Source organism: Pleurodeles waltl, chromosome 2_2 (assembly GCF_031143425.1).
Source record: "Pleurodeles waltl isolate 20211129_DDA chromosome 2_2, aPleWal1.hap1.20221129, whole genome shotgun sequence".
Lineage (NCBI taxonomy): Eukaryota > Metazoa > Chordata > Amphibia > Caudata > Salamandridae > Pleurodeles > Pleurodeles waltl.
In genome coordinates, this window is record NC_090439.1 from 896,450 (window position 1) to 923,386 (window position 26,937).

A 26,937-nucleotide genomic window follows, 5' to 3' on the forward strand; every position below is an offset into this window, starting at 1 on the left:
GCATCATCAATGTCTGCATTTTCAATAGGAAGTAAAGTTGCCGGGTTCAATACAGTACATCTCTTAAGGGATACATTAGGTGACCCCAGTATAATTGTTTCGTATTTTGTCAACCTTGCATTTGTCATGTCTCTGTTCGGGTTTACAAGATTTAAACTGAATGGGGGACTATTACTGTTAAAGGATGTCCCATCACTATTCCTTCACACTGGGTGAGGCTTTGACCAACTGCTGAAACTGCACGCAAACAACCCGGTAAGGCTGCTGCGACTGGGTCCAAAGTAGCTAAAAAATATGCTACTGGGCGGTTTGCACCTCCATGGACCTGTGTCAGGACAGACAAAGAACAAGCATCACTTTCATGACAAAACAGTACAAAAGGCTTTGTGTAATCAGGCATACCTAAAGCTGGTGCCCTGCACATACTTTCCCTCAATTCTATGAATGCCTTCATCTCTTTTTCGGACATGGCGATGGCACCTGGGCCATCCTGAACTTTTTAACTGTCAGTCTCACCAAAGGTTTAGAGATAATCGAGAAGTTGGGAATCCACTGACGACAGTAGCCCACCATTCCCAAAAACATCCTAACGTCTCTTTTTGTTGTTGGGGGATTCATCTGCAGTACGGCTGTCACTCTTTCCTTGGATATTTTTCTCGACCCTTTCTCAATCAGGTGACCTAAGTACTTCACCTCTTTATGACAGTATTGCAGCTTCTTTGGGGACACTTTATGTCCATTCTTTCCCAAAAGGTTCAGTAAGGCTATTGTGTCATACCTGCAGTCATCTTTTGTTCTGGACGCAATCAACAAATCATCAATATACTGCACTAGAGTCGAACTGAAAAGCAGTTCTAACGACTCCAAATCCTTCCTCAATATCTGATTGAAGATGGAAGGTGACTCAAGAAAACCCTTGAGGAGTTCTGCACCAACTGTAAACCTTATCCAGGAATTTGAAACTGAAGAGAAATTGGCTATCCTCATGAAGAGGCACCGAAAAGAATGCTTGAGACAAGTCCACAACGGGGAACCACTCTGCAGCACACGGAACCTAAAACATGATCACAGCTAGATTTGGCCCTATGGGGCAACACTTTACCACGATCTCATTTATTTTCCTCAGGTCTTGAACAATTCAAACTTACCCACAAGGCTTTTGCAGACCCATTATTGGTGAATTACATGGGATACTCAGCACTTCATTCAGAACACCTTGCTTCACAAAGTCCGCAATTATCTGTGCTATTTGAATGAGGACATCTTGGGCCATGTGGTACTGCCGAACCTGGGGAAACACTGCATTTGGCTTCACCTCTACTTTAACCGGTTCTACTCCTTTTATTAGTCCCACAGCCTTTCCTGTCAAGTCCCACACTTTCTCTGTCACTGTTCCCTGCAACTCAGGTGGTAAGTCAGTCACTGTAAGCATTGGGAATAGGGTTATCAAAGGGTATTCCTCATTTGCGGTCTCGGTCTCTAACTCTGGAAACTAACCATCGTCCCCTTCATCATCACTGTTTGTCTGCACCTCAATCCCTTCATTGGAACAGGTAATCGAACACCTTGTTTTGCACAGTAAGTCCCTTCCCAGTAAGGATACAGGACTCGTCACAGACTACAAATATGTGTAATCCCTGGAAGTTACCAATCTCAACTTGGACCGGATCTGTAATCGGATTTGTCAGGAAATGATTTGCTACTCCTACCACCCTTATGGTACGCCCCGAAAGTGGTATTTTCGGAACCTCTGCACTTCTGACTGTAGAGCGTGCAGCTCCTGTATCAACTAGGAACGAAACCTCATGACCCAGCACCTTTCCCTCTACATAAGGTCCCCTCTGGTCTACTTCTAGGGAAGCTGCAAGCCTGCACTCCTCACTGTCTGAACAATCATCCGACCATTCATCGTTTATTCCATCCTCACCATGCAATGGGAACTGTTGTACTGTGTTATTTTGACTCATTGTTTGACCTGTGACCTGTTGAAGCATCACCTGTTGCTGTCCCATTGGAGCTAATGGTATCTGCATTTGCTGTCTAGGTACCATGGGAATCTGCTATTGTGCCTGCTGCATTTGTGCTGGTTGAACACGTGGTATTTGCATTTGTTGCACAGGTTGGAGACCTTGCATCTGCACCATGTTATTCTGAAAATTTGGATTTGACCCCTCATTTTTGGACCCCTCACATTTTTTAATGTACCAACATCATTGCTTTGTAGAACAACACCATCCTGCACCACCATTGGGCATTCCTGCTTCCAGTGCCCCACGCTCCCACACGCGTGACATGGTGACACCTTTTTCATCCCCTGCACATCATTTTGAACCACAACAGTATTTATATCTGGACCACGGGTCACAAAACCTCCTCAATCTTTTGGTTGTGCCTGAAACATTCCATATCCCTTCAGTTGCTGCTATACCACCTGCTGTATTCCATTTTCCCTGCATCCCTGCTTGTGCTGCCTTAATCTGCATCACCTTCTCTTTCAACTTTCTTTGTTTCAACTCAATTTAGTCACTACAGTATTTTGCATACTGCAACACCTCATCAATCTGCTTCGCTTGCAAACAGATCAAATGATTTTTAATCATCAGGCTAATTTCTGGTCTCAGCCCTTCAGCAAACCTGAACACAAGATGATTCATGTCTTTTGGCTCAATGACCTCAGTGCCACTGTAATGTTTGAATGCTTTCAACAATCTCTCATAGTAAGCATAAATCAACTCTTTGGCCTCCTGTGATGTTCGATCAATTTTCTGCCAATCAGTCCCTTTCGGCGAAACTTTCTGCTTCAAAAACTCAATCACTTTATGATAATACCTCATCACTTCTCTAGATGGTGCTCCAGTAACTTTATCCCTTGCCGGCCAATCTACGCCCCTCTTGCACTCAAGCCATAAATCAAGTGGAACTAAAATTTCAAACAGGGTATTCAAGTCCTCCCAGAGGCATTTCGCAAGCTTCTCAAATCCGTCTGTCTGCTGATACCACTCTATTGGCTTTTCCCTTAACCTAGGATAATCATTTGTGAATGACAGGATGTCACCCCTAGACCTCCGGCTGCTTCTCTCATTGGTAAAAAATGTATTGTCCCCGTGTCCGGTGCAGCTTTAGCCTGCTTTGGTTCCAGACTATCACCTTTCTCTTTCTCTCTTCTTTGCCCATCTGCCTTCCCATTTCCCTAAGGCTTCCCAAATTTGAGCACTCTGCAGTATTTCTTTGAGGTGTGCCTTCATTCCGATAGACCTCATGTGCTCGAAATCTTTAGGCTCGAAGTCTAATCTATAGCTTCTTTTCAAATGTTTAGTACTCTCAATGTCCATGTTGTATTTATCTGCCAGGCTTGCCAACCTCTGATGCACCTTGCTCACTTCTTTGGTTATTTTGGGGCACAGATACCTCAATTCTGCTTCCGTGTATGACTCTAACCTGTTCACCCCCATTGTTCCTTCCACTAGTTCCATGGCTTCTACACCCAGTCTCACAAAATTCAGGTATTCTTCCCTTTCTGACCTCTCTGCGGTCACTGTAGTAGTCTGCGGAGTGTTGAGTTTGTCTAGCCACTCGTTCAATTGTTGCGCTGTTAAGCCTTGCAACAAAATATTTCCAGACTGCACCATTGGTGTCTGTCGTATTTGCACTCATTACCTGTGTGGTTAGTGTTCCCAACCCTGCTTGCCTCATTGTCTCCAAAGGAACCCCAATCAGACTAAAGTCTAACAAGGATCTAGCCCTTTTAACTGTCTGTTCTCCCTGTAAGTGTCCTATGGACCCTCCTCTTATTGCCTCTTGGGTCATTACTCCCTGATCACGTATGCCAGGCTTACCTTGCACATACAGCGGTACTGGTGGACCAACAGTAATTGGCAATGATATAGCAGCTGGTGTCTGGCCAAGTCCCAAACCCTGTGGAGCATTAACTCCCATAGCTTGATTCATCATTGGTGCTGTAGGTACTGACTGTGGTCCTGCAACTGAAGTGTAACTCGGAACCAGCTGTTGCTGCGTCTGGGGCAGCAATTGCGGAGTTGGCTCAATCTGCACTAACTTTGATCTCGTATAGACCGGATCAGGCGGCACCATCAGACTCGAAGTTGTTTCCAATACTGGAACATTAGGATAAATCCTTAAGATCTGTGATGGCTGCAACTGTATCTGTGTCTGGCGCAGTGGGTACACTGACACCATTCTGTATCAGAATTGTATCACTTGTCTGCACTGTATTTGAGATGCCCTTATTTTGTGCCAGGTCTTCAGAACTCACACTAGTGCTCTGTACATTATCATTTATGGTATATGGTGGCAGGCGATCATGTAACAACTAAAACTCTTCATCGTCTGAATCATCTGTGTCTACCCAAGACCTCTGAGTCTCCTTTGGCTTACTAGACCCTTGTCTGTCTTACAAGTGGTTTTCTTTCTCTGTGTCTCATCTTCTTGTGTTATTGCCAGAAACATTTTAAGTCCATCAACTATTCCCCTTCTCCACATTTTGGTCTCATTATCCTATCTAGCCTCAGCTAAAGTCTTTTCTGCTCTTCTCATTCTCCTTTCAAATTTCTGCTGTCTGTCGTATGGCCATCAAATCCCAGATTGATAATGCCTCATACTGAGCTGGTCTCGGAGGTGGTTTTTGCACACTTAACATCATTTGCAAATTCTCCAAAATTCTTACATTAAACGTTCCGTGTTCCGGAAACGCTAAACATCCCTCCTTCTCTGTCAATTTGCACCACTGTTTTAACCAAAGACGAGGCGCGACTCCCTTCTCCTCCATTACAATATAAGCTGGAATACCCTCAGGAGGTGTAGGCTTCCCCACACTCGCTGTAATGTATGTATCTCCCCTCCAAGCACTCTTTAGAATCTTGAAAAACGTCATTTTTGAGTCTTTTATTCTGCTTTAGAATCTAATCAGGAAGTGACTTTAATTCCCAGAACACTCTTCACCCACCTTTCTCAACCAATTGCCTCTCACGGACGGCTGCCAATCCGTGCGCGACCCCTCTCAGCAACTGACCGATCCCAGCGCGGCTCAAATGACGTCACACCCACACACTGCAGCTGACAAAGTCCTGCGGCTTGTCCTCCTCACACAAATCGAATGCAATATATTGCGAGCACCCTTAACAACAAAACCCATATTTGCCGGTTTACTACAGGAAGGCTAACACAATTGCTTCAGAACTTTACAGAGATTTCACTTGAAGTCTCGGCCGTTACTCTCTCCTCCGCTCCAGCACTCACAAGCAGAATTCGACCCGCAAATCCTACTCTCGACTTCTCAATGGTTTGTTCTAGTGCACTTTAGAACTTGCCAAATCTCCATCGAAGGTTTCACTCACACAATTTGACTCAAACTCGACTTGTCAACCATGCCCGATTGACCTATTAAACCGCACAAATTACAACATAAACCCAAGTGTCTCCTACACTTGTCAATATACTCCGGAGTCTTAAACCACGACGGGTCTGTACATCACCAACAACCATGTGGATACTTTTTGAACACAAAGCGACACACTTACAAGAAGTTCGCCGACTTCCCTACTCTCGTACTGCGGAGTACGCCCACTCCTACTAAAACAACATTACCTGACCTAAATCCACACAAACTTCACAAATCACCTGCAATATGCATAAGCTGAGCAAGCACAAATTCTACACCACACATGCTAGAAGGCCTCGACTCATGCTAACTAAGGCCTAATGATTTATTAGCAGAAATTTAACATATAACCTTTTATATTGGTGCAAAATCATACTTTAACATAACATTTCATCATTATTAATCAGTTTCATTAATCATTGTATATATTGACGGCCACTCCCCGTGGGCACATTTCACGCGCACTTTTAGCAAAATACATTAATACATTTTCTATGCAGCATTATTACGCATTAGTTCATAACATTTCATATTAATTTCTAAGTATATAAGCTGCGCTCTCTCAGTATAGTTTGAAATTGGGTACTCTCAAGTTGCTGCTTTTAAGAGACTCAACTTGCTCAGTGCGGCCAGTGGCTGCTTTTCCATATCAAATAGGATGAAATCAAAATCTTTAGGAGGCAAACCTAGAAGCAGATTAGGAACGTGTGCCATCTGCCTTAGTGAATCTTCCCATATTTGACAGTGGAAAAGTTTTCCAAAACACCATACAGCTCCTCAATGGTGCTGCAGTGGACTTCACATTGCTATCCATTACCTGGGTTTGTGTGGTAAAACCTCACTCCCAAATTAAGGAATGTGAGTTTGTCATTCAAGCAAGCAGAGTGAAGATTAGTCCAGTTTACTGTAATCTTGATGCTCTGACAAACTCATTTATCACGGCTAGAGTTAAGTCCATCCTTGTGCGAATTTTTTCAAGGGACAGCAAGCGTATTGTCCACATGCAGCAATAGGACATGTGTTCATCTGGGCACACCTGTTTCTGCCCTCTCTTCTAAGAAAATTTGAAAATCACTTCTTAGTTAATGGAAATATAATTGGGGATGAGCTGCATCCTTGAACTATCTGCCTTTCAGTATTCTGTGGGAGTAACATCACAGGGCATTTTTCCTTGCATAGCAAAGGAAGTCCGTTTTGATAATTCTAGTCCTAGGTCCCTAACTGTTAGGGTAGCTAATACAAATGCACAGCTGAGTATTAAATGTTTTTTCTAAACATACCAATAATGCATTGAATAAATATAGTGGGATATTATTCATCAGTGAGAATAATGTAGGTGCATAAAGAGCTGTTACTATGCCCCAGTATCAACCAGATTTGGTCCACATGTACAGTATATACTGTATTAACAGAGGTAGATAGTCAAACAGAGTTTTATATAAGATTTTATAATCAAAATTAAGAAACGTACCATAATCTAAACATATTATTTTATCTGGATTTGGGAAGTGACATAATGAAAACCTAATATCAAGAGCAGGATAATTAACCTTAATCCTGGGCCACAGTGACAATCTCTCCTAGATTAGGAGCCAGAGGGTCGTTTTAGGGAGACAAAAAGTAACTGGAGGTTGACCTGACCCCCAAAGTCGTCCCTCTGGTTCTAGTCTTTGTCTTTTTTTAAATGTATTTATTTTTATCAAACTGAGTATTTCAAGAGATTTTAACCCGATGCTGTGGTAGCAAATTTAAATGGATTTATTTTCTGATTTGCCTGCTGATCATGATCTTCCTAAAATTCAGTAATAATCGGTGAACACCAAATGTATTTCTTCTTGAAAATAGATTGTCTCCTCCAGCTGTGCTGACACATGAACATCTCAGTTCAGGTTTTGCCAACCATGCCACTAATCTACTAATCTTGTTAACTTTGTGTATGGGCATAGCTAGATATACCTTATAATCTAAACAGTCCAGCCTTTGCCAAAGGTGCATTTATTTATTTATTCCATTAAATCGTGGAACCAAATATGTCTTCAAGCCTTCCTCTCTCCACCCCATCCATCTCTTTTCAGTGTAATTAAATTCTGACACTAATGCTTCCCTCACACATGAGGCTTTTTATTCTGTGTCCCATCTATACCACCTTAAAGGCCTCCCATTTGATTAGATAATCTGAGGCTAAATCCACTATTTCCCTAAAACAGTTTACTCTCTCTTCACAGAATCGGTCCCAAACAATTGAGTCCTCTTGTACACTAGCCTGTAATTTCCAGGTATTGACAGCGGACAAAGACCGAAGGTTGTTAAGGAACTGGGGCAGTGGAATATTCTGTTAATTAATGTTCTGCATTAATTAGAAAAACTTTGGAAATATGCAGTGCTAACACTTTTCTCCAGCCTCTTGAATATCATGAACTGGAGAGTAGAGTAAATGTTATTAGTCGGTGATCTCTATCTGTTTTGTCAGTCCTTCAGCGTTGAGGCCACGTTAGCAGCACCCAGACAGCTGTGTGGAATGTCATCTGCCAATAATGTTGCTGTCTGTAAGAAATTGGGTCACTGATTGAAGGGGGTGATCTCCCTATTCAAGAAGAAACTACAATTCTTATCAGGGTGAAGTCACCCTAATTTAACATATGCCCAACTTTCTGGTATCTTGGAAAACAGCAGCCAGATTAAATTTAGAGGAAATGTGTTAAGTATTTATGCAGCAATTCACAGTATTAAAGTGAAATACAACAAACAAAAATTCCCACCCGAATTTCGAAACCTAGAGTAAAAGTTAATAAATACATTATGACAAAAACAACCAAAATAATCAGTAGAACCTGTGATATACAATTCTAAAGATTTAAGTGAAAATAATGCCACTAAGCACCAATAGCAGATATCTGGTTGGGCCAGTCCAGTATAAAGTTACAAGTTCAGGCCAGCAGTGATGGAGCGAGAACCAGCTACATGGACAGAGTTAGGCTTGTAGAACAAGAGTACCTTGAATCCTGGTTCAAGAACATATCACGATGCTCCATCAAGGATGCATTGTGCAGCTGAGATGATTCGAGGTCCTGGTGAGGCGATGAAACACAAAGCAAAGGTTCATGCAAGATGTGAGGTTATCCTTGGTAATGCTGTTGGCAAGAGGCTTGCAAAGCAAAGACCTGCATTGGGTATGCATTAGGCAGCGGTTTCGATAAAGTTTGGTGAAGCGATGCATTGTGCAGCATCAGTTCTGCTGGGAATAGTTGGGCTGGCAGAGCACCTTCAGGCCCAGTTCAAAGGATCTAGGACTAGGGTGATACCACTTGGGAGGGCAAGGCTCACTGCTGGCCGAGTCCAGCTGCTGTGTTAAAGGTAGTTGGAGTGTGTTCTGGCCATGAGAGACTGGTCAGGAGGTCAGCTAACTAGCCCTTGTAGTCACTTTGATAGTTCTTCTTACTCAGACAAGAAAGCAGCAGAGTGGTAGCCCTTCTTGCATCAATGTAGTACAGCAGTCCCCCTGAGCCTTCCACAGGTCCAGATGTATACTGAAGAGCTGGATCTAAGGGTACATTATTTATACCTGGTGCCCAATTTGAAGTAGGAGAAGGTTCTGGAGGTTTCTGTTTCTGAGGTGTCGGACATCCCCTTGCTCCCTGCCCTGACCCCAGCTTTTCTGGGGACACAAAATAATACTGTCAAACCCTTTGTGAGTGTATTCAGGCAGAGCCTTCATGATGTACTAGAATGGTAAGTGACAGCTGCTCCCCGTCGTTAAGTCAGATTGGCCAATACTGCCTGCATCTAGCCTCTCTGTGACTTATTGTCTGGGAGCAATACACAAAGACCAACTGTCAACTACACTTAGTCATGTGGCCCAGGGACAGGCACCAAATGGTTAGGACAAGAAAATGCCAGCTTTCTTAAAATGGGATTTTCAGAATTTACATAAATTCCAACTTTAACATTAGAGAGGGTTTTAAATTAAAACTCTTTAGACCCCAAATTTGATGTTTCTACCTGCTCCCATTTGAAAGAAGTCACTTATTAAATCTAATAAGAGTTTTTCACTACCAGGGAATGTAAAACGTAAAAGTACATGTCCAACTTTTTCAATATACTGCTCCCTGCTTTATCAGCTTTTTAGAGTCTACCCCAGCATGACCTGTGTGATAAAAAGGAAGATTTGGGCCTGGCAAAAGGTTCCTTTTGCCTGGTTGATATGGCAGTTTAAAACTGCACATGAAGGCTGCAATGAAAGGCCTGAGACATATTTTACAGAGCTACTTAGGTGGGTTGTATAACGAATGTTCCAAGCCCATTTGTAGTATTTAATTTACAGGCCCAGGGTACACAAGGGTAGCACTTTACTAGGGATCTTTGAATGGAGTCTTTCTTACTTGTAGGATAACCGAAAATGTCAGCAACCAATTGAGAGCTGATTTACAGCAGTACATGTTGCTCTATAAGTAGTTGCCCACACCCCCTTCTTAAAGTAGGTTTCTCTAGGGAAAAAAACTAACCTCTCAAGCAGATTATTCTTTACAGTAAATATAAACTCTGATCTATGTTGTCTAAGGCAGTATTAAAGATCATAGTAAATAGTCAGCAAGCATTTCACGTGTGCAGAAATAAATTCTGTTCTTCAAAGTGTCACATTTGATATACCACAAATGTTTCAAATTTTGTATGCTGCTTTAGAAGCACCAAATAGTACAGCGGTGATTTAGCATATTAAAAAGAATATCTATGCCCAGATTTTGAGATTTACTGTAAAGTGTTATTGATGCTATTGACAGTTCCCTTGGCTATCGGTCAGGTTCAGGGGTGTCTCCAGTTTACAGTATTCGAGTGGAAATTCCTAAACAGCAGTCATGCTGACACTTTTATTCCTTAACACAGATATACCTAATTTGTCACTTTTATTTGTCAATATTTTCACGATGTATACTTTCAACTAATCAATATATTTCATTGCTGTTCTTCTATTTTTCAGGGAAGATCTTGCAAAGGCTATTGCGCAAGCAGGAGGTAAGACAGACTTTACATTTGGGCGACATTACAGAGTTTATCTGGTTTTGAAGCATTTTATTGCGCTTTATTTCGACTTAACCATTTTAGATTTTCAGATTCTCATTCAGAGGGTTATTCGTTGGGTTTATACTCTAGGCTCGATAAGCATCTCTTACCTACAACATGAAAGTGCTTGCATGAAATGTTCATTTGGTCCAGGATTCATACCTGTGTGTTTGAAAGGGAATCCAGTTCAGCTGCAGGCAGCCTCAAGGGCTGCGATACCTAGCTTGCAATGGAGCTGGAAGATGCATTTAATTATACTTATCATGAGTGAAAGGCAAGGTCACCTGGGCAGATCTAGAATGAATGATTTGTTCAGATTTGTGTTTGAGCAAAAACCTGCATGAAAGTGCCTTTTTGTGAAGGCTAAGTGTGTCAATTAAGTGTTCCACTTAGTTGCCCTAGCTGGTGCATTGGCAGGAGATGATAACTGCAGGACAAGAACCCTTCCGCCCCAGGGAAGGAGATTTCCTCTTGTATCTCTACTGCAGATAGACGGGACTCTCTGGCACCAAGAGCTGAACAAAATAGCATCTGGTGTATTAGTTGGCATTCCCGTGCACCATTTTGGTCTCCAGGCATTTTCCTCAAGGGCAGAGGATGCGGAAGAGCTGCAGCGGATGCTCCACCTAAGGATTTATGCTGCAGTAGGGGGTGGCTGACTGAGAATCACCACTTCTTATGGCCACCAACACCAGAAAGTGAGAAAGTAAGGTAGGACCACTCTCTTTTTTCCAGTGGGTGGGTCAGCCATTTAGTATTCACAGGCCTCCTGGCCATGGATTCTAGCCACACCTCTTTTGGTGCACCATTCTGGGAGGCCAGGAGCATTGGACCTTGGCAGTAGTGCTCACATCGCTGCTTTGCCATAGTAATGTTCACTTCTCCAAGTATGTGGTGGAGACAATGTGTTTACCAACAAGGGGAGCCTTTTGAAAACAGACATCAGAAGGATACCTCAATGTGTTAGTGCCAAAACTGTCAGAATGAGTGAGGTTATGTTTTTTTTTCTGTTATAGTATCTGAAAAGCCAGAAGTTTTGTATATAATCTGGCCTAAATTGCTTAATAGCCAAAGGGACTGCTTTTGGTGTCCGAGGTAAAATAAAGGTAGAAACCTTTATTCCAGCATTCCAATTATTATTTCTCAGCTTTCAAACTAATCTCAGATTAAGAGTTGCCAAAGTGACGACATAGAGCTCCATTAAAGTCCCCTTTGTATGCAAACGTATAAAAGCAAATATTTAGGCATTCGTAGAACACAGTGCCAAGTATCTTTGACCTTTCTTCGGTTCGATCTGCACAAAATCTGAAATAAAAGATCTGAGCTGGTGTTCACCAAACCACCTCTTGACTTCATGCAGACCTACCCAACCGTGCCAAAGTTATTAGCAAATCAAGTGCCTCCAGGAAGTCTCACTCTGCCTTAACGTCAGAGCTGCTGTCACCGACTGGGTAAAACAGTGATCTCTTTTGCCCTATCACGAGAACTACACAAAATATTGTTTTGACATGCCTACAAAATATCTCCACACTAAAATATATAACTTAATTTTCTGAATTATAGAATATTTCATTTTTTCTAGTCGTTATATTTCCTTTTCTGGAGTGCTCCCTCTACTGATATTTTTTGTGAGTTTATCTCTTTAGACTGTTGCCCTACATTTATTATACACGAATGAGTAGATATATTTACCGATAGATTTCATAATAAATAACACAAAAAGAATTCGACTTATTATTGGAACATCCAGTTTTAAATAGCATACTGATATATTTTGTCTAACCATTCCCACCGGTCTGAATGGCATCAAACGTTATACTGGATGTACCAAGAAGTGATGCTTTTGAATTACAAACCTCAACTTTCACACTGTAAAAGCCCATGAACATTGTTATGCAATCCACTGATCAAATATTGCTGGAGCGCAAAGGAGTGTCAGAGTGAGTGTCAGCCTAAAATACCACCCAAAATGGTTTACAAGAAGTTATAGTATACATAGGTTTCAGCAGCAATTTGTCCAAACGATCAGTGCAGCACTGCAACGCATGCTGCACCATAGAAAACATGAAAAATAAAATAGTAAAATTATTTTATTATCGTTTTTTTTTTTTTTTTAGTGCTGCCAGCCCAAACAGTGTTAGGCGACGATTGCTGCTGTTTGACCTGCAGAGTGCACTGATGGCAGCCAACCAACCGGTTTAAAGTGTGTATATCAGTTTGGCCAGCTACCTTGTGATGGCTTGCCCAACATGCACACTCTGAATGTCTCCAACCCAAGCTGTGTTAGCCTGGTGGCACTCCAGACCATCTTTCTCCCATGCTGGTTAACATGAACAGCACACAGGTAGCATCTGGATTAGTTAGGGGAGTTGGTTCTAGGACCCAGCGCTTGGACGACTGGAGAACACCAGAGAGGATCAGAGGATGCCTAGCCAGTGAGTAAGTAAATATTTCATTTTCTAGTTGAATATTTGAGCAATATAAAACAGGAACTAAATCACTGACATGCACTACATTAAAACCAAAATGTTTAATTTTAAAACATTAATGTAATGCATGTCAGTGATTTACTGTTTATATTGCATGTGTTTAATCTTTCACGGTTCGACTCGGTGTTTTAATACCTTTTTGACCCACTTATTTGCACTATGAGAAACTCGAAATGTCCTCACCCTTAACTCCAGAGCTCTGTCATGGTCCGTTATGAACACTGTTTATAATGAGACCCCAATGATCACGTTGGCATTGGGCCTAAAGGCATTGCTGGTTTCTCACAGTGCCAGTTTGCTCGCCCCGCTACTTTGAGATGCCACTTGCTGCCACTGATAGGATCCTAGACTGTGTGCAAGTAGTGATTATTTGACGGTGGGTTATTAATTCTTCCTGATTTGCAGACTAGTAAGAGCCATTCTGATTTTGGTGAGGTCTGTCCTTCCAGAACCTGCGTGCGTAGACTGAGTAGGCCTGAATTTAGGTAATTTCCATATTACATTTCTTCTGCTGATGTCATGACTCCTGGTTGACGTTGTCAGCCATAATCAGTAATTTTCTCAACACAATAAACAGGGTACAGTTTCTAATGGCCTTGGAGTTGATGCAACTGATCTTGTGTGTGATAGGTACCTGTGGGGGAAGCCAATATTGTTGCATCAATGTTGGGCATTCGAGGTTGACCTTCCTCAAGACTTTGGGACATGCTGCAGTGTCATACCTGACGACGAGGGCATAAGGAGGGTGCGATCAGGGCAAAACTTGTTCCTACCATCAATTAGGCCCAGCAAGTGTTCCCTGGTTTAATCTGGCCAAATTAGACAAACTACAATGCATGGGATGTCTTTCAATTACCCTCCATAGAGGCTGAACACACTGATCAGATTTTAGTTTGGCCTTGTCGTGAAAAACATTTAATGCACTGCCGCACATGCAAAATATTTTTTCCGGATAATATCCGCTCCTGAAAACACAATGAAGGCGGTTTTAAAAACGGCTTTTATAAAAGGAACAACTCAAGGGACAATTACCTAAATACAGCTGCAGCAAACTACAATTGGCCATAGAAAAATGGTGCCAAAACGCAACCAAGCTATTATTTTACCATCAAAACTGCAATTTAAAAAACAATTGAACCAGCTGCTGAGAGAAACTGATATTAGGGCTTTATTGGAGAAGGGCAGGTATGCTCCATTAATAGCATTTTACATAACCCAGACCAGACAACTGTACCTGCATCGAGCATTGGCCAAACACTGTCTAAATCTAATACTATGGCCCATGTTGGTACATCTCCCAATAAGAGATGAATGTCAGCTGGAAATCTCTTACCAAACACACAGGCTTCTGAGGTCTGTCTTTTTACACTACGGCAACCGTACTGTTTTAGAGGCGGGAAACCTTCTATTCTCTCTGGAAACTGTCACGCCTGGCAAAATTTGGCTAATTCGGCTAATTCATCCGCTTGGTGCGGACATTGTTAAAAGGGCAGGATTCTGGAAATAACATCCTGACTGTTGGACACAGTCTTTGCCCTCGGTAGAGCACAGCTTACTGAGTAACAATGTAATCTCACATTAGTTTTGCACTTGCCCTTTAGAACTGGTATGGGCTGCCAGATGCTTTTATGTACATTTCTTTTTGTATTTTTGTTTTCTTTCTTTGAATCCAATGGTTTTATAAACTGAAGTAGGATTGCAGAGGAATGGGTTGGTCTCTCTTCTTTCATCTGCTTTGTTTTTTTTAGATTGTTGTTTTCCACTTCTGTAATGGTTTTAAGTAACCATACAATAAAGTTTTACTTACACACATGCATTCCAGAGGTGCCAGGGTAATGTCTGGGAGTCCATGGAGTCGGGTGCTGTCCCTATAGAGGAGAAAAAGAGAGAACTAGGGCCTGCATAGTCATCCTGAAGTCTGTTTCAGGTAGACAGGGTTTTAATTTTTCAGGCCTGAGAGCTTGTACTGGGCTTTATTTGTTTTTGTGGTGATGTATTCACCCTTCACAAAAACCTATTCTAAGTCCACAAGTTATTTCATATTGGCTGCCAACTTTGGTGGAGGAGGAGTCAAGTTCATGTTGAATAACCACTTTTAAATTTTTTGTCACTTACAGTTGCTAGTCATCTTAGACTTTCCCTCGTTACACAGGGTGCTACACTTTGGATTCTGAGTAATTTTGTTGTGAGTTGAGATTTTGAGGCAGAGGTGTGCAGACGCTTTATGCTGTTCTCTGGATGTTGCACTTGATCACTTCTACGAGATTATAAACTCTTATACCACGGCATAAATACTGCAATAGAGGAGTAATTAATAGTATAGAAGATTGGCTGAATTATTGGTTAAGCAGTCAATTAGAAAAAAAGCAAGGCAGTGTTTTCTTTAGTTTGACAGACTAATTGTTACGCTGGAATTTTTTTTGACTTAATGAGATGCGATGACCATAAACTGTGATTACAACCGATCATTTAAAAAAGCAATACATTAAATTGTCCTGTTGAACCCTAACCTGGTTATTAAATTGTTCCAGACTTGTATATTTTCAACCCAACTAACAAAATAGGGTATAACTGTCTTCCCTCTTTCTCTGATTAACCAAACCCAGAAAATCTGTCCACCCCAATGATCCAAACTCCCAACTGAAACCCAGATATTTCCTATTCTCCCTTCCTGCCAGGCAGTGGCGTAGCGTGGGAGGTGCAGGGGGGGCCGGCCGCACCGGGCGCAACATCTTGGAAGAGACTCGAGTGCTAAAATCCACGGGTTAGGGGGCGCAAATTACTTGCCTTGCCCCGGGTTAGGGGGCGCAAATTACTTGCCTTGCCCCGGGTGCTGACAACCCACGCTACGCCACTGCTGCCAGGTAGAGAGACCTTCAGTTTTGTTGACAAACGTTCTGGAAGTGTGTCCATAACCATCTTTACCACTCTTACTGTGGAGTTAGTGTCCCTCACCTAATCTGATATTAATCAAGAAAAAAGCAAATACCGATGCTTAATACCAATCAATTTCTTATAAATCAGTAGTAGTAAATGATAAAAGGTTTGGCATTATATAAATTGATATCACTAGTGGCAGGAATCACAAATATTAGAAGAGCTTTTAACAGGGAGAGTACGAAATACGCTGTTTAAAATATATAATAAATAAACACAAATGCCAAATGATTCAGCAACATAGTGTAATTTCAGGAATTTTGTGTGACATGGAATTTCCAGATTACAGTAAGTACACGAGCTTAATTTAATCTTGTTTCGGCCTACTTTGTAACTTTTTGTTTAAAAAAAAAAAAAGTGCAAAATACAGGAGAAAAAAATGTAAGTGTTGCCAGCCAGACTTTGGTCAACCTTGCTGTTTGTATTTGTTTGTTAGGAAACATATCACTATCAGCTGCAACCTTTGCTACTGCAGATGGAGTTGAACAACACTCTATTCCTAGGTTCTCTGTACTGCAGGAGGTTCAAAAGTGTTGATCCTCCAAGATTTTGGCCAAAACAGTACCTTAGACACTTTTCCTTCAGGCAAGGTGGAAGCTGCCGTGGCTACGAGTGGTTTGGATTGGCAGCAGCAGTTCTGAATCCTCCTCATTGGAAGTATCCGAAGCTTGTCTGGCATCACCTGGCCCCAAGAACCCTTTATTTGTTGTTTCATTGTATAATACCTGTGTACAGCAATTGACTTCTAGCATGGCTCTTCATGAAATTCTTTCACAGAACATTGTTCTTGTTCATCTTTCCTACCATGCCTGTTTATGCAAGCCTTGTAGCTTTTGACATATGAACTCCAAGTAAGAGCAAACATGTTTCACGTGTGGAGCAGGAAGCTGCTGGGCCAGAAAGAGGAGACACTACCTCAGTTTCCCCCCCACCTCCGACATATTTTAAGACTAAACCCCCCGGTCTTGGAGACTTTCAGGAACTGAGATGATGGCTTCCCTCTTCACAAGCGAAAAAATAACAGGGATTGCCTGAGTCTCAAAACGAGGTGTCCATTGAAGCATTTACAGATATGGTTTTTCTGACGAGCAGGTCTCCTCAATTTCAGAGATCGTAGTCCAGAGAAAATACTAGGTAATAACTGATCACTGCACCCTCCCCTACCACTATGTGTGGTATGGTGACCACACACTGCACTGGGTGCCACTATAGTAGTAGTCAGCAAGAGCAAACACAGCTGCAGCATGAGTAAGAAGACAACGAACAGCAAAGTCCACTGCAATTTGGAATAGCCACCATGCCGAGCTATAGGGAAGGCAAGGCCAATTTAAAGAAAAATCTAGGTCGACATCCCCCCCCTTTTGATCCCATTCATATGTAGTTAAAAAGCACCAGACTCAAATAATCTGATTGCACTCCTAGAACGAATCCAACTGTCCTCATTTCAAGAGATTAAACAACGAGGAAGGAACAGGGAGATTAGTAGTCCAGTGTACAGTCTCCCTAAGTAGTTATTCACAAAAACCATAGAGTACACTGTTCCAAATATGTGCACTGTTTTTTTTTCTCATTTCAAGAGACCCATGAAAAATATGCTAAAGAAATGGCTCTTATGAGCACATTCGATGTCAACCACACCAACTGAGGATTTCAGTATTCGGGTCCACGCATTCCATCATACTTTTATTTTCTACGTTATATTCTGTTCTCTTCAATTCAGCACTTTAAGTTGTCTGATAAGTGACAGGTGGTGCTGCAAATATACATTTTACCTTGTATAAGCACATGTTCCATTGGAGACAAGCAGTCAACTGAAACTGAATTCTAAGTGCATTGGTAGTGATAAAGAATTTGGAACAATGTGAGTTTAAAATTGTATAGTTTTAAACAGGATTTCTTTACTTTAGCTTATTTAAGAATGTCACAGATTAATATCACTAGATTCTACCTTTGATCTAATTTGACAAATGTCTGCTACATAGGCAGACAAAAGTAAATGTGGTATTGATTTAGTTTAAACATATTAGTTATATTTAAGTGACACCGTTTTTGTACACTGTCCTTACAGTTCTTTCCAAATGTTTGCATCAACACCATTAATTAAATAATTATGCAATGTTTTGCTGCTCATTGGGCTGCGAGGGACTGGGTGGTGGTGCCGTTTGAATTTCATGGTTGAACATATTTATTTAAAAGAATCACAACTCAATAGTGTTTAAAAGCATCAATACTTAAGGTTTAATTAAGTTGTTTTTGAAGAAACATGTGTAAAAAAGCTTCAAACAATTACATCCAAAATACACATCTATAACCGGATCTGACCCAGCATTTTTGATCTATTTCATAATATTTTTTTGCCTACACAAAATAGACTATGAAATTCAGGTGGGCATTTCTGAAGCCCTTTGCCGGATGGTGAAAAAGAAAGACCGAAACGTTCTTGTCCACAAATGGTTTGACGACAAAGCAATGGTAGAGGCATTCAAAGAAATAAATGTCAAAGAATTTGAAACTGTAAGTATTTTAAAAATTCGAACACATTATGAGACTGAGTATGATAATGAGGAATTTAAAAAGGCTGACGGGGATTTTTAATTAGTCATAGGACGGAGTTAGAATCGTTCTTAGACAGTGATATAGGAAGGCATCTTCAATGTAAAATCGTAGGTAGGTATGTGCATTTGACTCCCTAAAATGGCTTCCATGCCGGGATATTTTTTTTTTGTGTGCAGCAAAATGTGTTTAGAATTGGTGGGAAATACTCTGTGTGCAAGGGGCATTTGCTTAAGTATTTTCATAATGCATATTGTGGAGTAGCATAAGTTTGAGACGACACCAGAACATGCGTGCATTTAGATGGACACCTGTATCCAAGTTAGCTTTTCAAAGTAGGTCGAGCCATCTAAGTGATCTACGGATATCAAGCACCAATTCGTTATGGGATCCTTCCTAGATTCTTATGCTAGCTAAATCCTTCCGCACTACAGAAGGGACCCGTATACCTACTTCTCTTTATATATATATATATATATATGTACATATATATATATATATATATATATATATATATATATATATATATATATACTGTATATATATCTTGGCGGGGATATTGAGGTCACAGGGGTATCTGAAGAGCTAGGATATTGAGGTCACAGGGGTATCTGAAGAGCTAGGGCTTTGTCTTGGGTTGCCCACCAAGGGGCAGGGCACTCATACCAACTACCTCTCCCCACCCCCACTTCTGCAGAAATCACAGCTATATTGGATGACATTTTCGCTAGACTTGGTTCTGTGTATGATACAGTGGGTGAAAGGATTCAAAGTTTGAACGAAGTTGGCGAGTACCAACCGTACACATGCTCGTACTTACAGTACATTTGGCATCCACCATGGTAGTTTTCTGATGCCACAGAAAGGTCGTCAGAATTCAGATATCTAAACCCCTGATACCCTGGCTACAGATGTCCATAATGTTCACACTTTCGAGTGTCTGCTTTTTGGATTCTGATTTCACATTCGGCCTGTTTTCTAGGTTGCTTCTGGCTTTTCTATAATTGGCTTTTTCAAAATATTCAGATGGGTCAAAAGCTGTTTTGACCAACTGCAGTCTTCTGGTAGCATGTTCACAAACCTAAACTAGTTTGATTCATTTCTCTTCAACATCTTTATGGGCCCATACCTTCCATTTCTTCAAGCTGCTTAGATTTTAAAAGGTGTTTTGGGGTCATTTTGAAAGATGATAGAAGCACCTGTATAGTGCTGTGTTTTTTGCACTGAAGTGTTTTTAGAAAGTGTTATTTCCAGAGAGCTGCCCCACATAAAATAACCATTTTGTTGGCTCAAATTAGCTTATTTTATTTAGGTTTTTTTTTCACTTATCAAATCCATTTGTAACCTAAGGGTTTACATGGATAAACATTGATATGACCCCTTCTGTTGGGGTGCAACATCATTTTTATGTAAGTGATACATTATAAATTCTATAGCATTTGGAATGTAGGGTTTGCATCACGTACCTATGCAGCTTCTCATTTCCAGGATGAGAGCAGTCTATCGGTGATACCATTTTGATGCCATTTTGTTTGAATTCATATAGATCATGGAGTATATGGGTATTCGTAAGTTACACTTGGGTACAGCTAATAATGCACTTAGTGTAAAAACGATAACGACCTGCTCAATTCCAAGTTTAAGTCAATGTGACTGGCATAGAAATATTTGGCAGATTCCTGGACATGCTCGGTTCTGTAGATGTAGGAACCATCATATTTCTGTAAAGATTGACTGCAAAAATATTTTGTTACATTGATTCTACATATTTTTGTAATTGGTGGCACATAAGGGGTTCAGTTGCCATCAGGTACAATCGTTATATACCATTGCATTTCTATTGCATGTATATATTCTTTTAAAAACTAGATCTTACTAACACTAGTCGAGTAAACAGCGGAAGGATAAATAGTTTTCCTTTGCTGCTTGTTAAAGTTTTAGCCTAACATACAAACCATACTGCTACAAACTCTGCAGGAGGCAAAGGAAACTAAAGATTTCCTAGGTTAGCAATATGATACCCAATCCTGGCTCTATATAGCAATGGCTAGCTTCATATGGCTACTTTTTCGCCAGATTCTTGTTTCAAGACAGTAATATGCAATAGCGGAGAATAAAACTGGCAGCTGTCATGTAATAGACAACATCACAGACTTATGTTAATAAGTGTTGAGTTGCACCTAATGTCACTGATCTCCCAAATGGCTGCAGTTTAACATATAATCAGTCATCCCATAAAGTTTGTGGCAGCTACAGGCCTCAGCCATGTGCTGTTGGTGAGGGATGGCAGTCCTGCAAGAGGGGCATGCCTCTTCAGAGTTAAGGGGCCCAGAAGAGTTGGAATACTGGTGTTCTACATTCTCCAGAATGGACACCCTCCAGTTATCAATGGGGCAGGTTTGACAACATTCTGCCTTGACCGCATCTGCACTGAGCCCTTGCCACGATGAGTGTGGTGGAGTTGTGTGACACATGGCAATAGTAAACCTAGATCTGCTAAGGCCATGTAGGCGCTTAGTGTCCTAGATGCATCCAGCATATAACTGGAAGAGTTCTTAGTGCAGGTTAGGTTCACTGTCGGGAAGTGTCCTAATTTTTGAAGTTAGTGTATGGTCTTTGGAGGTGAAAGGTCAGCTTAGGATATCTGTGGCGGAGGACAACTGGTGAGTGCTGTCTCAGGTCGGAACCCATTGGCACTTGTTACTGCTTACTAGGAAAGAGTACCCACAAGCAGTGGCTAGGCTCTTCCCCTAATTTCCACTGGTGGGATGTATGTTCTAAAGTTGCCTCTCCCCATTTAATTCTTCTCATTTTTCGATTTTGTCTATATGCTTTTGGACTTCCACTATGAGGTTTGTGATTCCCCCTGCCCAAGTCTCTCGCATGGTAAATTCTGTGGACATTGGCTGTGCGCTAACTGCCATGGCGTTCCCTTCAATATACAGCTGCTGCTGTGCAGCTGAATAAGAGGCGCTGGGATATTTACAAGTGGATATGCGAGCAGATATGCATGCAAGACACTAGTCTTGTACAAATGTGGCTTGTCTTTTAATGATTAATGCTGACCTGGGATTGGCCATAAAATAATGTGAGTGACCATTCATAGTGTAGGTCTGTAGTGCTTAATAGAAGTCTGTAATGCTTAACTGATGCAGATTTCATCTAGAACTTGTAATTCAAAGTACAGCTTCAACCCACTTAGGTCTACGAGGTCACATTAGGTATTAAACTTAAATTAATTTTGTAATATTTATATTGAGTTTAACAAAGGTACAATGATATCATATAATTACGGCATAGTTAGATACAAAAAGTTAAGTACATGATTAGAGACAGATCTGAGTCCAAAGAAATCAATGACAATAGGTACAATAGGGCGATGACTGATATAACAAACATAAGGTAAAGTCAAGCCTACTCAACAACATACACCAGGCCAAAGTGTAGCAAGTGTCAATCTTAGGGTAAATATGCATCCCAAGTGTAGATCCACAGTTCATTTAATCATAACTAAACTCCTAACGGCACTTTGAGAATTATCATTTTCTTCCTGGCTCAGCCTTAATCAGATTCCAGGCTTTTGTCTTTCACTGGGCCAAGTTAAGTACTCAGTACTCAGTTAAGTGGCTAGCAGGCGCTTCCGATGCATCACCACACAATAGAGCCATTAGAAGTGCTTGACCCAGTTCCTGGGGAAGGAAGGGGTGGGGAGGAAATCTACATCTTCTACTTAACTCTTTGCACTGCACCCGCCATGGGTAAGGTCCAACCTACTGATGCAAAGGAGGAAGGCCAGATGTCTGAAGCCAAATACAGGATGGTCATTTGAAGTTTTGGTGGGAAGAGCTCAGGCAGCGGTCTGTGAGCAGAGGCTCTCAAAGAAAGTCTTTCTATAGACCTCTTTAAGTCACCATCCTAAAATGTCCCAGAATGCTGTGCAGGAAGTCTGGGGCAGGGGTGGAATGATCTGGCACCCTAGGATTGGCCAGGAGTGCCTGGCTTCTGAAGCTTTCCACTTAAGCTTAAAGAACCCTGCCAAAGGGAGAGAGAATTCAGAAAATGTTTTTTGAAAAGAAAAGCATTTCCGATTAGGCAGAGCCAACGATTATATATTCATGTTCCTTGGCCAAAGGCGCCCCGTAAAAGCCTGGGTGAGGGCCTTCAACTTTCTGCTTCTCTCCTTATGGTGCTCCAGGAACAGCAGGGGCACACCACAAATGATGGAAGGAATATTATCTGAGAACTTGCCCCAAGTATCTCAGGAGGTTGCATGTATGCCCTCTGGAGAGGTTTTGCTTAAATTAAATCACTTCTGGACCATGTACTTTTGTCCTGACTCTAAGTGCTGGAAGTTTCAAAGCACTGGGATGCAACATAGCTTACATCTGATAGAAGTATTAGTTGCTGCAGAATTATTGCAAGACAATATGGAGTGTTAAAGAAAAAATATGACCAATACTGCACACATGATTGCAAAAAAATACTTCAAACCCCTCAACACTCCCCTCTTTCATGTTCAGAGTTAGCTGATCACAGTGAACCAGGATAGGACGACACTCCATCTACTTTGACAATCAAAGCAAGGAAAGCTTTGCAAAGGAATTGCATGTTGAGTCCAAATATGATAGCTTCAAGAAACTACTAAAGGTCTATCATCTAGGTTTGAAATATTGTTTTAATAGGTCATGACAAGCTTTTTCATAGTTAAGGGGGAAGAGAGCTTCTAGATTAGGTTATGGACAACTGGATTAAGTTGACTGGGGGAGATCAAAAGGTGGATATTTAAAATCAAGTCAATTAAATAAAGTAAAGGCTTTAAGAAAATATATTTGGAAACTGGTTAATGGGGTAGTTTCATAAGGTGTGGGATTGAAGAGCTGCGGAGGACTGGTACAGAAGTAAGATTACAAAATATTGATGTTATAGACTATGCATGGTCCATGATCCATGTATTACGATATGAGGGACATGGTCCTTTGAGTCCTTCAATGGGACAACCCTGGGGTGTGCAATTGACATGACATTGAACTTATAACTAGCTGTATGCCTGAACTGTTTATCTGAAGCAATGCTGGTTTCATTGACAAAATCTAGCCGAATCATTTGAACGATGTAGAATTATAAATGCCAATAAAATAATTAAATCTAAAATATGATTAAACGTACTATTGCATATCTATTGTATTTTGATTTGACTACAAAGTCATGTGTACTTCTCTTTTAGGTTGGGTATTATTTCATATGACCTTAAACAAGGACTGGTGAGGTTAATTGTAATCATTTGAACCTGCGTAGCTGAACACCTATTTTTATCCAATTTACAGTCTAACAAGTTTGAAACTGGCTGCTATTAAACAAATTGTTTTTCTAGAAGCTAATTGCCTTCCAGAGTGTTACGAGGTGGTCATTCAGCCAGTCGCGGGCACTGAATTGTTATGGTAGCCCAAATGGATGAAGACACACTCAATTTAGTAGATGTCAGCTGCATTTGGTACAGTTCATTTAAGAACACAGCCCTAAATACAAGGAGTTTCTTACTGCTATTGAATTTACTTCAGTTTCCATCTTTCTACCACACTTTGATCTAGAGTCCTACAGGTTTCCTGTGCAGCGAAGATTTCCATAAGATGAGGCATCAATTAACTGGGCAGCAAAATAGCTTTTTGTTAATGTGGGTAATAAACCAAAAGCTGAGTACTCTTTTGCGTGCTGTTAAATCTTAGTACAATTGGTATGTCATCAATCCTCGTAATTCTCTGCTCCTTCCCATAGGTGACGTCTTTGCAAACCTTGGCTCTGCCAGGAGATTCTCTCATTGACACAATGATGAGTAGCCCTCATACTTGGCCAGATAGTAGTGCGGGCAATCTGACTAAAGCTTAAATTCAGAAAAAAAGCGACTTCTGTTTAGAGTGACAGTGTCACTCTTGGCTTACTTGCTTATTTATTGCATCTCGGGATAATGCAGGATCAAGTATGTGTTTAAAGATGCACCATAGTCCATCTATGAAACGGTCCCAACTGCTGGCCTGATTGCTGCTTTTTTGGTTACTGTGTATACACAGCATGGCTTGTGAGCTGCTGACGGTAATGGAGACAATGTCTTCACCACGTTTCTTTAGTTTTGCTTGAAATGTGTCCCCTTTTGGCTCATTGCATGCACAGTACTCACAGGGCTCTTTTCCCATGTCTAGATCCCGTTTCATAATACCTGCCAATGGGAGCATTCCGATCTTCGTAGGATCTTTGCTTCAAAGCCCAGGAGTTGGTTGGATCGAGGACTAGACTAGGGTTGGTAGCTTCCTTGAGAGCAGCAAATAAATCATGTATTTCCTTTCCCCAAGATGATAAAACGTAAACTAAACTTCACACTTGTATAGCGCACTACTCACCCGTTAGGGTCTCAAGGTGCTGTACGCCCACCGCTGTGGAACACCTCCTGGCTTTTCCCTGTGAGGCTCCCACTCCTGGGCAGCACCAGGGTGAAGCCAGGCATCCAAGCGCTGTCAGGGCCATTGTGGAGATCAAGCAAGCTATTGCCCAGAGTTATAGAGTGGGACCCATTAATTAGATTAGGCACAGAGGCGAGAATTATCTGGTCCAAGGGAATTGAGCCAAAGACCCGCCAAGGTGGGAATTGAACCCTGGTCCCGGGCCAGATCTCTGCATCAGGTTCTGCCGCTCTGACCAATGTGCCACATTGATGATCACTTCATTTGCTCAAACATACCAAATGGCATGTGTCTTCACTACGTGTTCTCTGGGGCATATGAGGAAAACCAGTTATGAATAGCACACAAAGGATAACTTTTATGTGAGCATGCATATGTTGTGACACAAAACAATGTGCTGAGCAGTACATGATCCAGATGGGTCTAAGGACGAAGACAAAGGCATGCAGTTAATAGGTCTCATTATTTAAATGAGAAAAGTGTCTGGGAACGCTCTAAGTTTATTAGAGTAAAATATGCAATTCTTAGTTTAGAATGAGAAACAGTAGTAGTGATCTTGTGGCAATCCCACGTAGTTGTTCCAGTTCGTTGTCCCTTTGCAAGCAAGCATCACAAGTCAGCTTCAAAGAAATATTAACACTTTTTTTTATTTTTTATTGCAGCACGAGGAACTAGGGGTAGGTCTTTATAGAGTTGTTCTGCGTTTAGCATTGGGGAGCCCAATTTGGGAAGCTGTGCACAATACAAGCCCCATTACATTTTCACGTTCTGTTCTTCTACCTGAGTGCTCTTATACCTAAGAATTTAACATCTTAATTACAGATGCACATGGAGTTTCACTATTTAATCCACATGGTACCAAAGTCTGCAGTTATAATGTATCTGGATTCCTATTTTTTTTAACTTCAATAATTAATTGCCACCTCTTTCACTCCTCTTTATCGTTTCAGTGCCTTAGAACTTCATGCTTCTCCAATTATCAGTGTGTTGCAGATAGTGTCTTGCCATTGCATAAGTTGTATCCTTGTTCCATGCAGTTCTTTTGCAAGAGACATGTCATATTTCAGATATATTTTGGCCCACGTGTACATCCCAGTATTGAAATGATGAATTTTTTGGTAACATGTAATTTTGCTATCCCAATGGAAATATCATATATGCCTAGGAATTCCACTGAAAATGGTCAGGCATGTGTCCCTTCAACACTTCTGTCATCGGTTTGTTCTGTAGCAATACCCCCTGTCCACTGATAGATTTGAGGTTTCTGGCTCCTTGCTCAATTTGAAGGCTCCCATAAGGTATCTGAATTACCGAGAATCCTCTTCTAACCCAGCCGCCTTATCTGAATACTGCCCCAGCCAACCTTTCGTCCTGTCCTTCCTAAATGGTATGGTTGCTCTTTCCCAACACCCTTTGACTATTAGCTCCATCATACATTGCAGCATATGTGGTCTGCCTCCACATTTAAAGCATTCCTGACAGAGCATGTAGAGGTAGTGATAGAAGGTCCCTTTGTTAAAATTCCAACATGCCCCTGCTAGCCCAGTTCACTCCTTCTACACCCCCTCTAGGATGAGTTACCTTGGAAATGGGGAGTACAGTGGCAACCTGCTTGCCATGTGTATACCTGGCATGGTCCCTGTTGATCATATATTGTAGCCAAATATTCTAACAAATAGATGTACCACAGTTAGCTGTGGTGATTTTAAATCTATACCTTATCTTCTGCCTTGTGGGATTCCTCAGGGATCTTCCCTCAGCCCCACATTGTTTAATGTGTATGTAGCGCCATTGGCTAGCCTAATTCGTACATTTGGTTTTACTCCATCTTCTTATGCTGATGACTCCCAGCTTATTATTCCTATTAATCAGCCATGGGAGGAGGTTGCAGATCGGTTCAGTAACTGTATGTTGGCAGTGAGTAAATGGATGAAGACCAATTAGCTAAAAATGAATGCCACCAAAACTGAAGTCTTATGTTTTGGACTTGGAAAAAATGTAGGGAACTCACAGTGGTGGCCCTCTGAATGTGGTAACTGCCCCATGCCCA

The 26,937-nt window shown here is 41.3% G+C and overlaps 1 protein-coding gene across 1 annotated transcript in view; it reads left to right on the forward strand.

Annotated features, from left to right (window-relative positions):
- The window catches only part of SYCP2L (synaptonemal complex protein 2 like), a 557,328-nt gene that overhangs the window by 388,146 nt on the left and 142,245 nt on the right, over positions 1–26,937 (forward strand). The window contains exons 8-9 of the mRNA XM_069221230.1: positions 10,374–10,408; positions 18,254–18,396. Of these exons, the coding sequence (XP_069077331.1) occupies positions 10,374–10,408; positions 18,254–18,396 (178 nt within the window). The remainder of the gene's footprint in view (positions 1–10,373; positions 10,409–18,253; positions 18,397–26,937) is intronic.